General features: G+C 42.4%; 1 protein-coding gene across 4 annotated transcripts in view; it reads right to left on the bottom strand.

Moving 5' to 3' along the window:
• Nucleotides 1–17378, bottom strand: part of Nedd1 (NEDD1 gamma-tubulin ring complex targeting factor) — a 50110-nt gene extending 32732 nt beyond the window's left edge. The window contains exons 1-5 of one of the 4 annotated variants that reach the window (XM_028880230.2): nucleotides 17282–17378; nucleotides 14231–14374; nucleotides 10619–10713; nucleotides 6907–7023; nucleotides 4758–4898 (exon numbers count right to left, since the gene is read on the bottom strand). In XM_028880230.2, coding sequence (XP_028736063.1) covers nucleotides 4758–4898; nucleotides 6907–7023; nucleotides 10619–10713; nucleotides 14231–14366 — 489 coding nt within the window. In that variant the 5' untranslated portion in view covers nucleotides 14367–14374; nucleotides 17282–17378. Of the gene's footprint in view, nucleotides 1–4757; nucleotides 4899–6906; nucleotides 7024–10231; nucleotides 10301–10618; nucleotides 10714–11378; nucleotides 11422–14230; nucleotides 14375–16972; nucleotides 17113–17281 lie in introns of those variants that run through there. The other 3 variants (XM_037196821.1, XM_028880232.2, XM_037196822.1) reach the window with 3 other exon arrangements.
• Nucleotides 17379–17834: the final 456 nt, after the last annotated feature.

Below are 17834 nucleotides of genomic sequence, written 5' to 3'. Positions count from 1 at the left end.
TGAAAGCAGTGCTAAGAGGAAAATTCATAGCACTAAATGCCCACATAAAGAAGTTGGAGAAATCTCACACTAGTGACTTAACAGCACATCTGAAAGCTTTAGAACAAGAAGCAGCAAAATCACCCAGGAGGAATAGATGCCAGGAAATAATCAAACTGAGAGCTGAAGTCAATAAAACAGAAACAAAGAGAACAATACAAAGAATCAATGAAACAAAGAGTTGATTCTTTGAGAAAAATCAACAACATAGACAAGCCCTTATCCAGACTAACCAAAAGGCAGAGAGAGAGAATCCAAATTAGCAAAATCAGAAATGAAAAGGGAGACATAACAACTGACAATGAGGAAATCCAGAAAATCATCAGGTCATACTTCAAAAACCTATACTCTACAATGCTATGGGTGATTGAATGATAAATAAAACACTGATTGGCCAGTAGCCAGGCAGGAAGTATAGGTGGGACTAGCAGAGAGGAGAATTGGGGGAACAGGAAGGCAGAATGGAGGAGATGCTAACAGCTACCACAATGGAGAGCAGGACGTAAAGTACCGGTAGGTCATAAGCCATGTGGCAAAGTATAGATTAATAGAAATGGGTTGATTTAAGATAGAAGAACTAGATAACAAGAAGCCGGCCATGGCCATACAGTTTGTAAGCAATACAAGTCTCTGTGTGTTTACTCAGTTTTGGTCTGAGCGGCTATGGGACTGGCCGGTGAGAGAGATTTGTCCTGACCGTGGGCCAGGCAGGACTGGAGAAAACTTCAGCAACACAAAATTGGAAAATCTAAAATAAATGGACAATTTTCTGGATAGACATATCTAAGTTAAATCAAGACCAGATAAACTATTTAAATAGACCAATAACCCCTAAGGAAATAGAAACAGTGATTAAAGTCTCCAACCAAAAAAAGCCCAGGACCAGATGGTTTCAATGCAGAAACTACCAGATCTTCAAAGAAGAGTTAATACCAATACTCTTTAAATTGTTCCACACAATAGAAATAGAAGGAACATTACCAAACTCCTTCTACAAGGCTACAATTACCCTGATTCCCAAGCCAAACAAAGATGCAACAAAGAAAGAGAACTACAGACCGATCTCCCTCATGTACACTGATGGTAAGATACTCAATAGAATACTGTCAAACAGACTCCAAGAACACATCAAAACAATTATCCCCCATATCAAGTAGGCTTCATCCCAGAGATGCAAGGTTGGTTCAACATACAAAAGTCTCTCAATGTAATACACCATATAAACAAACTGAAAGAAAAAAAAAAAACAAAAAACAAAAAAAACATGATCATTTCATTAGATGCTGAAAAGGCCTTTGAAAAAAATCCAACACCCCTTCATGAAAAAGGTCTTGGAGAGATCAGGAATACAGGGAACATACCTAAACATAATAAATAAATTTACAGCAAGCCAACAGCCACCATCAAATTAAATGGAGAGAAACTCAAAGCGATTTCACTAAAATCAGGAACAAGACAAGGCTGTCTACTCTCCCCATATTTATTCAACATAGTACTTGAAGTTCTAGCTAGAGCAATAAGACAACAAAAGGAGATCAAGGGGATACAAATTGGAAAGGAAGAAGTCAAATTTTCACTATTTGCAGATGACATGACAGTATACATAAGTGACCCCAAAAATTTGACCAAGGAACTCTTACAGCTGATAAACACCTTCAGTAATGTGGCAGGATACATGATGAACTCAAAAAAATCAGTAGCCCTCTTATATACTAATGACAAATGAGAAAGAAATCAGAGAAACATCACCCTTTGCAATAGCCACAAAGAATATAAAATACCTTGGGGTAACTCTAACTAAGCAAGTGAAGGACCTGTATGACAAGAACTTTAAGTCCCTGAAGAAAGAAATTGAAGAAGATATCAGAAAATGGAAAGCTCTCCCATGCTCTTGGATAGGCAGAATTAACATAGTAAAAATGGCAATCTTACCAAAAGCAATCCACAGATTCAATGCAATCCCCATCAAAATCCCAACACAATTCTTCACAGACCTGGAAAGAACAATACTCAACTTCATATGGAAAAAAAAAAAACAGGATAGCCAAAAGAATCCTGTACAATAAAGCAACCTCTGGAGGCAGCACCATCCCTGACTTCAAGCTCTACTATAGAGCTACAGTAATAAACAGCTTGGTACTGGCATAAAAAAACAGACATGCGGACCAATGGAACCGAACTGAAGACCCTGACATTAATCCGCACATGTATGAACACCAACTTTTGACAAAGAAGCCAAAACTGTACAATGGAAAAAAGAAAGCATCTTCAACAAATGGTGCTGGCATAACTGGATGTCAACAAGTAGAAGATTGCAAATAGATCCATATCTGTCACCATGCACAAAACTTAAATCAAAGTGGATCAAAGACCTTAACATAAATCCAGTTACTCTAAACCTGAGAGAAGAGTAAGTAGGAAGTAGTTTTGAACGCATTGGCACCAGAGATCACTTCCTAAATATAACACCAGCAGTACAGACACTGAGCACAACAATTAATAAATGGGACCTCTTGAAACTGAGAGTCTTTTGTAGGGCAAAGGACATAGTCAATAAGACAAAATGACAGTCTACAGAATGGAAAAAGATCTTCACCAACCCCACATCTGACAGAGGGCTGATATCCAGAATATATAAAGAACTCAAGAAATTAGTCATCAAAATACCTAACAGTCCAATTAAAAATGGGCTATAGAGCTGAACAGAGAATTCTCAACAGAAGAAGCTCAAATGGCTAAAAGACATTTAAGGAATTGCTCAACATCCCTAATCACTAGGGAAATGCAAATCAAAATGACTCTGAAATACCATCTTACACCCGTCAGAATGGCAAAGGTCAAAAACACTGAAGACAGCTTATGTTGGAGAGGATGTAGAGCAAGGGGAACACTCCTACACTGTTGGTAGGAATGCAAACTTGTACAGTCACTTTGGAAATCAGTATGGTGCTTTCTCAGAAAACTGGGACTCAATCTCCCTCAAGACCCAGCTATACCACTCTTGGGCATATACCCAAGGAATGCTCAATCATACCACAAGGACACATGCTCAACTGTGTTCATAGCAGCATTATTTGTAATAGCCAGAACCTGGAAACAATGTAGATGCCCTTCAACTGAAGAATGGATAAAGAAAATGTGGTACATATACACAATGGAGTTCTACTCAGCAGAGAAAAACAATGACATTATGAGGTTTGGAGGCAAATGGATGGAACTAGAAAATATCATCCTGAGTGAGGTAACCCAGTGTAGCTGGAGTTATCTCTAGTCCCACCTGGGCCAGCAGCCACCAGGCTCAAATAAACACACAGACACTTATATTATTTAAACTGTTTGGCCTAATGGCTCAGGCTTCTTGCTATCTAGTTCCTATATCTTAAATTAACCCATTTCTATTAATCTATACCTTGCCACGTGGCTCGTGGCTTACCGGTACTTTACATCCTGCTCCTCATGGCAGCCCTGCCTCAGCCTTCCACCTCCCAGTATTCGCCTCCTCTTTGTCCCACCTACACTACCCTTCCTGCCTGGCTACTGGCCAATCAGTGTTTTATTTATCAATCATAGCAACATATATTTACAGCATACAGGACATCCCACAGCAACCCAGACTCAGAAAGACAAACATGGTATGTACTCACTCATAAGTGGATACTAGATGTTAAGCAAAGGATAACCAGACTCCAACTCACAGCTCCAGGGAGGCTAGCTAGTAAGGATGACCCTAGGAAGGGTGTATGGACCGTCCAGTGATGGAGAAATGGATGAGATCTACATGAGCAAACTGGGGGTGGGGGTGGGGGTAATGGAGAGCAAGGGTCTGGAGAAAGACAGCTTAGGGGAGCGGGAGGTCCTAGCTGGATCAGGAACAGAGTGGGAGAACAAGGAAAGAGATACCATGATAAATGAAGACACCATGGGAATAGGAAGAAACAGAGTGCTAGGGAGGTCTCCAGGAATCCACAAAGATGACTCCATTATAGAATACTGGCAATGGTCGACAGGGTGCCTGAGCTAACCTACTCTGGTGATCAGATGGTCGAATACCAGAAATGTCATCATAGACCCCTCATCCAGTGACTGATGAAAGCAGATGCAGAGATCCATGGCCAAGCCCCAGGCAAAACTCCAGGAGTCCAATCAACGTGAGAGAAGAGGATTATATGAGCAAGAGATACCAAGACCATGACTGGAAAAAGTAGAGAGACAACTAGCCAAACTAGTGGAAACACATGAATTGTGAACCAATAGCTGAGGAGCCCCCATGGAACTGGACCAGGCCCTCTGGATAAGTCAAACAGTTGTTTAGTTTGAACTGTCCCATTCCCCCAGGCAATGAGACCAGGACCTGTCCTTAGTGCATGAGCTGGCTTTTTGGAACCTAGGGCCTATGCTGAGACACTTTGCTCAGCCTTGGTGCAGGGAGGAGAGGATTGGACCTGCCACAGCTGAATGTGCCAGGCTCTGCTGACTCCCCAGGGGAGGGAGACCTTACCTTGGAAGAGATGGGAATGGGGGGGTGGGCTGGGAGGGAAAGGCTGGGGGGTTGGAGGAGGAAGGACAGGGGAATCCGTGGTTGATATGTAAAACGAATAGAAAAATCTCTTAATAAAAAAAAATTTTTTAAGAAAAAAAATAAACTTATTTTCTTATGTAAAGTAATTCAAAATATAAATTATCAGCTTTATTAAAAAAAAAAAAAAAACATACCGTACCTGGCTACTCCCATGGCCAAAAGGTGTACTGGATATATTAGTAGTTACGTTGTGCAAAATGATCTCACCACTGAGAGACCCAGAAGCAATGTAGCAATCATTCCAGTTGTACGCCACACAAGTTACTTCATCTTTATGATCCTGAAAGAAGCAAACACAAGGACGGCAGCATTACCCCCCACCCTGTGATGAATGGAAAGAGCACGGCTGTCAGTCAATACCTGTGCTACATTTCCCTTCCACCACCACACTACTGAGCCCATCAGGAAACCACACAATCAACATGGAGGCTCCTCAGAAGACAGGTTTTCAGAGCCATATTACATGTCCGCGGACTCTGAAACAATAAACATTCTCAAAGGGTAACTTACTTAACATTCACCTTAGAGAACCGATTCCCACTGACAGACAACATTTGTTTCACATTAAATGTTTGCTCTTCCAAACATCAAGTCAGAGGTGTTTAGCAGGAACATTTAATACTGACCTGAGTTAGGAGTGTGGATTTTTGTTTTGCTCTTTTAACAATATAGTGTTGTTATTTACTAAGATAAATATACTAAACTTGATACAAAATAACTAACGGACTATCAAGACTAGTGTGGCTAGGACATCACACTTACATTACAACTTTATCAAAGGATCCTTCAAACATTCCCTCTCTTCCACCAAAGAACAAGTGTCTGGGGGGTGGGAGGTGGGGGTTGATGCAGAGAAATAAGCAACACTGTGTGCAATGTTGTCACAGGGAACTAAGAGCATGTCACCCAACAGAATTCCTGCCACTTAGTAAAGGAGCAGGGATCTTCCTAATTCCAGCTGTGGAAAATACATCATCAGGAAACATCTACTATGCACCAATCAAATGTCAAAAACCTGACCAACGGATCAAAGACTCACCTCTTCTCAGCTCTGTAAGACACCCCCTATTCAGAATGAGACACCCCTCTAAGCAGTGTGAACTCAAAGAGTGCACAATCGAAATACTAAACGAAGAGCAGGGTCTACACTTGCATGGACCTCTGTGAGGCTGACAAAGAACCAGATCTTTAACATCTGACTCGGTTTCTCCATCTGCACATGAGAATACTGCTTGCTGCTCTGCAGTTACTGAAATGAACAGAAGAAGCATTTGCAAGCACAACGGCTAGCAGATAAAGGAACGGGACAAAAGCTAACCATTTCATTAGCAGCAACTCTTCAATTACCTGTCTTCTTCCATAGCCAAGTTTAAAGAGGCTTCAAGTTTAGCTACACTTAAACAATAACCTTCCAAAAGGAACACCAAAGCAATTATGGGATCACTTTTCTGCTTAGTTATGAGAGAGAGGGAGAGAGGCAGAGAGAGAAAGAATACCACTCTTCAAAATAGCACCTTTAGAATTAACTCAATGATGCTAAGATGTCTGGTATTTACTACAAAACAGTCTGGAGATGGGATGACTGGAGAACAGGAAAACAGTACTGGCCATAATGTAACAATTAAAGGAAGTTCTTTTCTGTGTATGCAGGGGGGTACGAAGATACAACTATTTATATTTTTCATATTAAATATTTTAAACAACAAACTCAAAAACAACTTTGTAGTTCCTCTTCTAAACATTAAAAAAACAAAAAGTAGAGTAAAGAAAGTCTTAACCACAGACCTTCCTGAATGTTTATTTTCTGAACCTACAAAGAACTGCCTGAGGGAACCCGAATTTTAAATAGTAAATTATTTTAAGAACTATTTCATTACCAAGTTTAAAGATATACAAGCAAAAATACCATCAATAGTGGCAGCCACACACACTCCAGAACTAAGAGGCTGAACCCTCAACTCTGGTTACTAAACTCTAGAACCACACACTTTTCCAAAACCCAAAACCTAATGACAAAACCACACCTCCGGAAAAGGAAAGCCCGAGGCAGCAGTTCATTCAGACCAGGAGAACTATGTGAATATGTGGGGAAAAAAAGCAACAAGGAAAAGGCAACATGCAGCAACAATTTTTATGAGGAAAAATTTCAGCTAGACAGCACCTATCCTTTCCCTGATAAGTCTCACTTTAATTATAAAGCACTTCAATTATGAGGGCAAAGTTTGGTAACCATTCTAAACAGAGTGTGAGCTGCTCATTCTATAAATATTTAAAATATATTCACTTACCTTAAAGGAACGATGAACTCGTTTTGACTTTAAATCCCAAATATTAACAGTGTTATTTAGGCCTCCACTTGCTAAATACATTGATGTGGAATTTAAATCGACACATGTCTGCTTTTGCTAGTTAAACAAAAAACAAACAAAATTAGCTTACCAGGGCCCAGAGATGATAGAGTCTCACCCAACACAGTAAGCAGGACAATGAATCTGCTGAATTACAGGCAAAAGACACTGATACTTGCAACTGAAATTCTCCACAACTAAAAATTCGCCTCTCCTCATCCTTTATAGAGATCTAACAGCCTATTCATCTTCAGATGTCAAGAAAATCAAAGGTGGTGATGTTTCTTTACCGAAGGGTAGCATGAGAGGAAGCCTGAGGGAACACCAGTGAGCCTTGGCCTCCTGTCAAGAATGAGCTCACTATCTCTCCTTGCTAAGATCTGCTCTAGGAGCTCTATACAACATCTTAAAATTAATATCTGCTCAGAAAATGCTAAACATAAGACCTTTAAATAATTTCTAAGCCATGCAGTGGTGGCGCATGCCTTCAATCTCAGCAGTCTAGAGACAGAGGCAAGCAGTCTCTGAGTTCAAGGCCAGCCTGGTCTACAGAGTGAATTCCCGGACAGCTAGGGCTACACAGAGAAACCCTGTCTTGAAAAACCAAATTAATTAATTCTAGCACAGACCCCCATTTTACAGATGAGAAAAGGTTTTAAACAGATCAGGACACATGTCCCAAGTCTCCTAGCCAATCTCACCCCAAGGAGTCTTAAGCATCTCAGCAAATCCAGACTTCGGGGCTAGTGGAATGACTCAGTAGTTGAGCATTTTCTGAGTGACTGTGAGGTCGCTGAGAAATCTACCACCAAATACAAACACATGCATAAACATGTAAACAAAATAACCTGGCCACATATCCTTCCTCAACTTAGCTAGGGCACAAATTATCAAGGTGAAGGTGCTGAATAGCCCTCAATTCCTTATCACCCTGGTCCCAACTTATCAACAAGGTCTATAAACTCCAATCCTACAATAAATTCCACATGCCTCCCTGCATCCAAATCTATTACTAGCACTAACCCAAACTTTGCCCAAATGGCAGCAGCCTCCCAGCTAGTTTTCCTGTCTCCATTTCTGCTTCCTGAAAACCCATGCCCAATAAATACAGTGGACAAAAACATGTAAAAAGGAAGCCAGAGCTGGGTATAAAGGTTTTCAGTGGCTCGGAAGCACACCTACAAGAAACCCCAAACCCATCAACCTGCTGTCAGAGCCAATATTTGTCTGGGCTATCAAACACAGAATGAAGACCAAAGGAAAGACTCCATGACTTAGCCAAACAATAAACTACAGGCTTAGGCAAGTCACCTCACACTTTTGAGATGAGTACTAGATCAACTGTTCCTACCCTGAGAGTCAGGCATCCCCAGAACAGTCTGTGCTCCAAAGACTCTTATAGATGGTCCCCTTTTCACAACCCCACTTGGTGTTAACCAGCAGTATCAAGTAACACACATAAAAAAGAGCAAGACACACACACACACACACACACACACACACACACACACACACACACACACGAATGCACGCACGCACGCACGCACGCACGCACATCAGTGTTTTAACTCTAGTAAAAATGTTCTTGCAGCCACCATCCTAGGAAAGAACAGGTCTGAATGAGTAAGATTTACTTTAGAATCTATTGCATTGCAAATCAAAAATTTCTAATAACCATTAAAATAACTTTTAAAAGAAATAGATAAGAATGGTGTCCACCCGGGTAATGCCTGGGGGGCACTCACCAACCTAAGACAGAGCACCTGTGTGGCCTGGGCAGGCATCTCCATGACAGGTAAGGTGACCTGCTGACATCCCACGCAACCCAAGTCAGAAGCTCATTTTTTAATAAAAGGGGGACCTGTAGGTCCCTGGCCCCCATTTTGGGTAACTGTTGCCTTGCTTGTGGACCTTGACCTTGATATCCTCCCAATGCTAATTCCCTGCCAGGTTCCACCCTCATGAATGCTTAAGGGAAGTTCCTTGTCTGTGTATCCTGAATAATGGGCATTAACAGCTTAGATACAAGATTGTAAAACATCAGTAGAGAACTTCTGCCCTCCGGGGTCCTCCCATTGTGCTGTAAGCCTGTAATTAAGACCTCCTACCCCCTTCAAGAAATGACATTCGACATTTAAAATTAAATATATATATATACACAAAAAACAAAAAAAGAATTTTTTAATTTCACATGTACACTCTGAGTTATGATATTTTACTTTGAAATAGAATTCTATATTTTATTCTACTTTGAAAATATAAATTTTATTCAGTTAAAAAAAAAAAAAAGAATGGTGTCCACCCAAGATTGATATATTGGATGCCAGCTGTCACAGTACAATTATTAAGGTATCAAAACAAAACCTATACTTGAAACTGGCTTACCTTGTTGATAGAAAGAAGTCCTTTTGATGTTAATGTATTATTAATGCATCTAATAAACTTAAATAATTAATAGAAATTGTATGCTATATAGGAATCCTGTACCCATGGGACAAAAAAAAAAATCAACAGACATCATTTTTTAAACCTTAAATTTAAAAGTTATTTGGTAGCCCACCAAAGCCATTATAATACTGCTAACACCAATCTGTCCACTTCGAAGAGGAAATACACAGAATTAAAAACAAAATCAAGAAGTTAAATTTCATTCTAAAAATAATTTTAAAATAAGTAGGGTGGAAATTTCTTTCCCCAAGTAAAAGAGGCCTGAGAGCCTAAGTGGCATGTGCATTAACAAGGCTGGGACCCCACCAAAATAATGGCCAGATATGTTACAAGAAATTCCTACTAAAGAGTAGGAAACCACTGTTTGCAAAAAGCTTTTATAAGTATTTGTGCACCTGCTTCATAATGTAATGTGTTAAAGTGGGGAGGGCCAAACTACACAAACAAATGGAGTATTCACCAAGTCCTCAGAATGATTGATTCACATCTGTATACATCATCTGTTAAAGTATAAAAGTACAAAGTATACGTTTTTCTAAAAGGAGGAGAAGTAGGGTATCGTAGTAATCCAAACACTAAGGCAGCAAAGGCAGGTGCATCTCTATGACTTCAAGGTCAGCCTGGTCTAAATAGCAAGTTCCAGACAGCCAGCAAGACTAGAGTAAAGCACACCTTTTTGTTTAGGTGCCATTCTCTTTGAAGAATAGCTTTTGTGAATGTGTGAATGAAGGAAGAAACCAGTATTATACTGAATGAACTTAAAAACCAAAATGATAAAGGCACAGTAGTCACTGTGTGCCATGGGCCCAGGACTCACTGAAAAGCTGATCTGTTCCAGGTGCTAAAGGCTCCAGCAGGTCCCTGCGTCGTCCTAAGTGCTCAGCATCTAAAGTGGAAGGATGCCTTGAGAACTAGTCTTCTGTTGATGATCATGCACCCAGTCAGCAGGACAGTTCCATCATGAGGGTTCGTATGGCCCAGTCCACCCAGTGACCTAAGTCACACATCAACAGGAGGGACACAGAAGCTAGGGACTCATTATAACCTCAGTTCACAGCCTTTCCAGTAAGCACACACACGCCACCTGGTACTGAGGTAGTCGGGGCTGAGGAAGAAAATGTTTTAAACACAGCGAACCAAGACCAGTAAGTCATTGACATTTAAACAAAACTGAGATTTTAAATGGTTTAAAAAGCAAACTTACCCCTTCAGCAAGCTCCAAAAGTGGAACCGGTTTACATTTGCAACTTGACACCACTATTTTGTCACCACTGGAAGAGGCTGTCACTAGGAAGTTATCTAAATGGAGAGTTAAGAAGCATCAAAAAGTCCGTGGACACCCACAGCGCCCAACTATGGTCACAGAGCACAGTCAAGTAAGCCAACACCAAGACAGGTCATACACAGCTTTCAAAATGGTTCCCGTCGCTAATTACGAATTCTCTTTTTCAGGAGGGCAGGGAGAACCATCCCTTCTGGCTAGGCTATCATTTGAAAGCCACTTAGCCCTTGTGAAACACTACTCCCTTGCCAGGGTGGGCCAGAAGGTCTAATTTTATCCTTCAGAGGTAAGAACAGGATACAAGCAGCACATGCAAATAATAACCAGCTTTGTCGTGGACAAAGTCTGCCCAGGGGACTTACTTACTAACCCAGTGCTCAGTACCAACTTCAGTTAGAAAGCTACTATGCACACCACTCTACTTCCAGCAGAAAACGAAGATGATGTCTCCTTGGGACTAGAATCACCGTCATTGACACGTCAACCATGGATATATTAAGAACGAGTATTAGAGAGTACAGTAAACACAAATGAGTGTGGTTAAATAGAAACTGCTTATGTTATGCAAATTTAGCTTTATTTTAAGTTAATTACCTTAGTCTATATAAATTACACATGAGTAATAAGTAAACACAAAACAATGTAAGTATTTTAAACCAAAATGATTACGAAGGATCCTCACCCTCTGAGCCATCTTCTTGTCTCCAGAACACAGGAATTTTAAACTTTCAACTTTCAGGAAGCAAAGTCTATGCTTGGAAGCAATGGAAACGTCTAGATGATCCTTACTCTATTATTTTGGTCAGTAAGCATAATACTCAGATATTTTATGAATAGACCATGGATTGGAACAATTTTTTGTTGTTGTTTTTGAGACAGTTTCAAATATCTTAGGCTGGCTTCAAAACTCATTTTTCAGCCTAGAATGACCTTGAGATTCTGATCCTCCTACCTCCAACTCCCAAATGCTAAGATTACAAGCACTCACCACCATGCCTGATTTAACATGATGCTTACAATCAAACCTAGGGCTTCATTCATGCTAGGCAAGCCTGTAGCAACTGAGCTACACCCCCAGCCAATGTATTACTTAAAAAATTAAGAAGTTCATCTATTCTGAACTCCACTGGACTCAGGATGGAGTGTCATCTCCTACCCTGAGAATGAAGTCTCCACTGGACTCAAGGACAGAGTGTCACCTTCTACCCTAAGAATGAAGTCTTCACTGGACTCAAAGACAGAGTGTCACCTTCTACCCTGAGAATGAAGACTCCAGGTTAACAGGTAAGCTGCCATTGACATGAACTGCTCATCATAAAAACACAGAGTCCAAGTTTCTCTGGTTTGTGGATTATCAAATGAATCAGCATAGGGACGAAATCCACAGAGCTAGTCGCCAATGCTCTTCCCTTCAAACTCAACTCCAGGCTTGCTTTTACAGTCCCAGTATTTGCACATCTCTGAAATGAGCAAGCCTTGGTAAGTGTAGAGTGGAAGTCCCCCTACAAATTACAGAACAATATGCGCACATCACTTCTAGGGAAATAAAATCATTTCTACCAACCTAGCGCCACAGGAAGAAGCCATCCTTTGTTTACCACATTTCACCCCTTAGGGCACAGAAAAAGAACCACAGAAAGAGGGGAAACTAGTTTCGAAGTTGTTCTTGTAGTTTTAGAAGTCACGAGAGCGGAGCATCAGCTAAAGAAACCAAAAGAATCAAGAACTTCCCTGGCACCTCGTCCTAAAGCTGCTCTTGAATCTTACACACTGGAACCCTAAGGCGCTGAGTCTACAACTTTGTTCTTCAGTAACAACTGGTACGGAAGGACCACGGCATCATGAATGGAGTACAGCTAACATGAAGCTCTCTGCACAGAACTAGGACCAGCTTCTGAAAGTCACGTGGCACTCCCTCACTGCCACACCAGTCATTAATGCCAGCTCCTGGTAACACTCCCTGAAACCAAGCTAAGCAGAAAAAAACACAGCCTATTAAGAATTGTTTCTCTTCTTAGACAGTCCTCCCTCCCCCCAAAAAGAAACTGTTAACACAATTAAAAACTAAAAATAAGCCGGGCGGTGGTGGTGCACGCCTTTAATCCCAGCACTTGGGAGACAGAGCCAGGCGGATCTCTGTGAGTTCAAGGCCAGCCTGGTCTACAGAGCGAGATCCAGGACAGGCACCAAAACTACACAGAGAAACCCTGTCTCGAAAAACCAAAAAAAAAAAAAAAAAAAAAAAAAAAAAAAAACACTAAAAACAGAGAGGATCAACTTCACACACTTGCCACTCTCCCTAAAACAGTTTCCACACGACAGGCTGGAGAGTTCTTCACACAAGTTTGATTAATAGAGCATCAAAGTAATTGGTTTCACTGCTCCAATGCAGAAATCAAGGGATGATCAAGAGGGGAATTTAATTCAATAAGAAAAGTTGTCATTTGTTATGTATGTGCAAGAACAGGCATTGGAGATTAAAAAATCCTAATACGTTTGTTCATAAATCAGTCACATTTTAAAGCTTTGCCATTTCCCTTTCATCAGGAAGAATATTAATACTTTGATACTGGTAAAAGCCAGACAATTCTTAACACTTAATGGTTGTTTCAAAACAGTCTGTGTGTTTCACCGAAGATGAATGTCTAGCATACCAATGACATGGAGTATTTTCACGTCAAGAAAACGATGAGCACTTCATCTACAGCAGAGGTCCTCAGCCTCTGAGTGAGTCCAGCAACTTGAGGCACTTTGGACCATCACAACGGGGAGTTAACAGCATCCAGAGGTTGGGTAGTAGGGGCCAGGAACGTTTCCTAGCATCTTACGACACCCAGGGCAGTCCCCACAAAGAACTGTCAGACCAAACTGCCAATGATATGGGGATGACAAACCCCAGCTTACGGGCTCCCCCCGCCCCCATACCCACTCGGAAGCTCACCAATACAGGGAGGATAGCAATCAGGAAAGCACAGGAATCCTCAACCCATTTCGTCTGCTGGGAAACGGTGCTGTTTTTCATCACGGACAGTAAAGACAAACCCAAACATGGCATCAGGAAGATGCAAATGATGAACAGTTGTTTTTATTTTAATCTCCTTGTCATCAGGAAGATGTAAACGCTGGACAGTTGTTTTAATCTCCTCCCCATCCTGCTTCTGCCCCCAAGCTCTCGCTGAATTCCACATCAGATTCACAAATACCCAAATGGAGAGAGATACAGAAAATCATTCTCAAATCTCTCCCTTCTCTCCTATTACCCTCCTTATTCTGTGCATTCAGTAACTGTAGACAACAGAACTCTACCACCTGTATCTGAAGACTAATACACAGCAAGCGTGAATGAAGGAGGTTACAACCAATTTGTTTAAAATAAACTCAACAGAGAAAATAAGAGCACATGTATATGTAATATTTTTATCTGTATTTTTTTTAAATCTATGGCAGCAACATAAAACACTTTTTTTATGGGCCCACAGTTTTACTGATTACTGAAGACTAACAGAAAGTGGTTACTGTTTTTTAAAAGGATACTATTGCTGCTCCAACATATTGAACTGATTCCATGTGGTGATGTGTGGGGGTTGAATTTATCCACCAATGTCATAGACGAAGCATCCCATATTTTAATATCATCTCCTGATGAAGCAAATCTGAGGTTTTCCTCCATGACTGAGCCTATGAAAAGTTTAGAACAACATACACATTACGGAAAAACAATTTTGAAAAGCTGAAATGCCCCTAATGTAAAGGCAGCAGTTTTACTTGCCCATTTCTATCCACTTTTATTCCAAACAGCGCACACTAGAAGGTAGTTCCAGTGATCTAATCCAGTGACCAGCAAAAACACATTCTCTTAGCTCATCCGTCCAAGAGTCTCCCCAGCAACCCCAACAAACCCAACCTCCTTGGCCCACCTTACAGGACAGGTATGCCCGTGCAGATCTCCTACCTTTCTTGTCTGGGACCACTAGACCTGAACGTTGGCCTTCTTCGTGTCTATGTATCAAGCCAAGGTCATCCTCATCTTAGTGTCTCTTCACTTCCTGGCCCTCTAACTGAAAAGCTCCCTCCAGATCCCCCTAAACATCTCCTTATCACTCAGGTCTCAGCTCAAACATCTCTGCCTCTAACAGGTGTTGGAGGTTTCCTAGTGGCTGTACCCAGGACTGCATGGGAGGTTGATTGGACCATGGGCCTGGGTACCAGGTATTTGTAAGGGTCTAACTAGCAAAGGGGAGGTCTTTTGCTCCACCCCTTGGCATTGTTATAAATAGATGTTTGGAATAAAGTTCTGGGCCGGTGGATATGGATCCAGGCCCACACAAGTCTATCCTGTGTTTCTCTCCACTCTCTATTTCTAACTAAGTCATTCCTCAAGAGTTCCTGGGGTAAATAAGTATGTGGGCTAGTCTCCTACAAAAAGGTGGGTTCCCTATCTACTGTAGCAAAAGTAGCCCCTTTATCAATTACCCTATATTCCACCACCCAATTCAACTTTTTTCATGAAACTTCTGTTGTCTTGTTTGTTCCCGTAACAATGTCTGCCTCCCCATATAGGAGATTTGAAACATTCCTGATCCAGAAGTACTCCACACACACACACACACAAAAAAAATTTACTCATGTTCTCATCTTTTAAAAAATGTACCATAATCTAGTATTCCTGGAAGTCTCAATCCCAGTATCCCAAATTTTCCAAACTCTACAATTAGCAACATGGTTAAAGAAGTTGCCACTGTGTCCCAATACCAACTCTTGGTCCACGCCTCTCACTTCTTATTCAGTGTGATACTGCAACACATAATTCTAACAAAGTGATGTCGCAAGCCAAAGCCAAAGTCATCTAGAAAGATATCCAAGGGACTGCTCCAGGCACTCTGAAGAGCAACAGGTGGTGTGGAAGACAGTGTATGTAGAAATACACAGGAAAGAAGTAAACAAAGAAATATACTCCCACACTCAGTATAGGTGGTACTAGAAAGAGGACTGTTATTATAGAGCTAGGCATGGTGGCACACACCTTTGGTCCCAGCACTCTAGAGGCAGAAGCAGTTGGATCTCTGAGTTCAAGGCCAGCCTGGTCTACAGAGTGAGTTCCAAGGACAGTCAGAGCTACACAGAGAAACCCTTTCTCAAAAAACAAACAAGAGTACTGCATTATTATTCAATAATAAACTGTCAACAATACAACTAATTCTACTGCTTCTATCTAAAAACTAATATACAGCAATGAATTTGGATGAAGTAGGTCTCAAACAGTTTTTTTTGTAAATAAAATCAACAGATAAAAACCAGGGCACAAGCATATATACTATTTTTTAAATTGGTGACTTTTTTTAAATCTATGGTAGCCACACAAAATATATCTCTCTTTATAGGTCAACACAGTTTCATTAATATTTGAAGTCTAATAAAAAGTGGTTACTTTTTTTTTAAAAGGCTACTATTACTGCTCCAACATACTGAACTGATTCCACGTATTGACGTGTGGGGGCCGAATTTATCCACCAATGCCACAGTCCAACAGTGGTCCCAGTCGGGACCCCCGATATCATCAACAAAGCCCCACAGTTATCTCTAATGGGCTCCAGAGGGCAAGATAAAATGCTTAAAGTAGAAACCATTCATTCCCAAGAGAAAAAAAAATTGTTTTTGTTTGTTTGTTTTTCGACACAGGGTTTCTCTGTGTAGTTTTGGAGCCTGTCCTGGATCTCACTCTGTAGACCCAGGCTGGCCTTGAACTCACAGAGATCCGCCTGGCTCTGCCTCCCGAGTGCTGGGATTAAAGGTGTGCGGCACCGCCGCCCGGCAAGAAAAATGTATTAAGCTAAGAAAAATATGTAATGTTTAGGGAAAGGATAAAACTTTTAGCCAGAAACTCCCGCGAAGGCTGTGCTTTCCAGATACAGAAGTGTTTGGGCGGTTCGGGTGTAGAAGTGCGCGAGCCGGGGGGGCTGCTAAAAAGCGTCACGGGTGGAACTGTCGACACTGTTCCTACTTGGTGACTGAAGCATGGGCCCTAGGCCCCCCTGTTCCCCTGCTCGAGGAAGAACAAAGAGCAGGAAAGCAGAACTCCTAAGTGCAGTCAACGCAAGAGCAACAAGTCGCTTCCACGACCAAACACCAGGCGCCTAACTCCTAAGTGCAGTCAACACCAGCGCAGCAGGTCACTTCCACGACCAAACACCAGGTGCCTGCCTACTGGGCAGTGTGGTGCAGCGGGTGGATCAGGGTCCCCCAAAGCTGAGTTAAGCGAGGACTTCTTCGGGGGACCTGGCATCAGTCGCTCCGAGAAGGTCCCGCGGAAGTCGAGTGACAGCGACCGACGGCACCTCTTCTGAAGAGTTCTCCGGGGTCGCTTTCCCCGGGACGCACCCCCCAGGCCCAGGGCGGCTGCGGACCCGGAGGAGGAGAGCGAGCCTCCCGGGGCAGCCGGGCCCGCGACCCGGTCCCGTCCCGTCCCGTCCCGGGCCACTCTCCGCCGGGGCGCGCGGCCGACCCCGGGGCCCCCGCCGCCGCTCGCCGCCCGCCGCGGCCCTGAGCCGGGCGCTCACAGCCACCCCTGGTCCGGCGGAACCTCACCTCTCAGGCGTGGGGGCCGCACGGGGGGCCCCGGCTCCACCCGCTCCTCGCTGCGCTTCCGGCTCCCGCCTGGACTGTTAAACTTGGGCGGCCGGAAGTCCCGCCCCGCGTGACGTCACGGGAGAGGCCGCACTCTTGAGCGTCCCGCTTTGGCGCGTGCTGGGTGGGAGCCCAGACTGGGGCATTGCAAAGGAAGTTAGTTTATCCTTTCCTGTAGCTTGTGTTTTGGGTTGTTGTTTTGGGTTGTTTTGTTTTGTTTTGTTTCGTTTTGTTTCGTTTTGTTTTGCTTTGCTTTGCTTTGCTTTTGCTTTTGCTTTGCTTTGCTTTTGGTTTGTTTTGTTTTGTTTTGTCACTTATTTCATGGGCTGGCTGCTGTATGCCAGGCACCGCGTTAGGCTGTAGGTGGGCACTGGAGGAACTAGCCTAGAGGAACAAGAGAGCTTTGGACAGGCAGAGGTCCCTGGCCTGATGGCACTCACAGTCCAGTGTAGTATTAACAAGTCTGTATGTAAACGTAAAGGGCAAAGGATAACAGAGTAAAAAAGGTAGGAAA

Source organism: Peromyscus leucopus, chromosome 18 (assembly GCF_004664715.2).
Source record: "Peromyscus leucopus breed LL Stock chromosome 18, UCI_PerLeu_2.1, whole genome shotgun sequence".
NCBI lineage: Eukaryota > Metazoa > Chordata > Mammalia > Rodentia > Cricetidae > Peromyscus > Peromyscus leucopus.
This window is presented reverse-complemented; position numbering and strand designations above follow the sequence as displayed.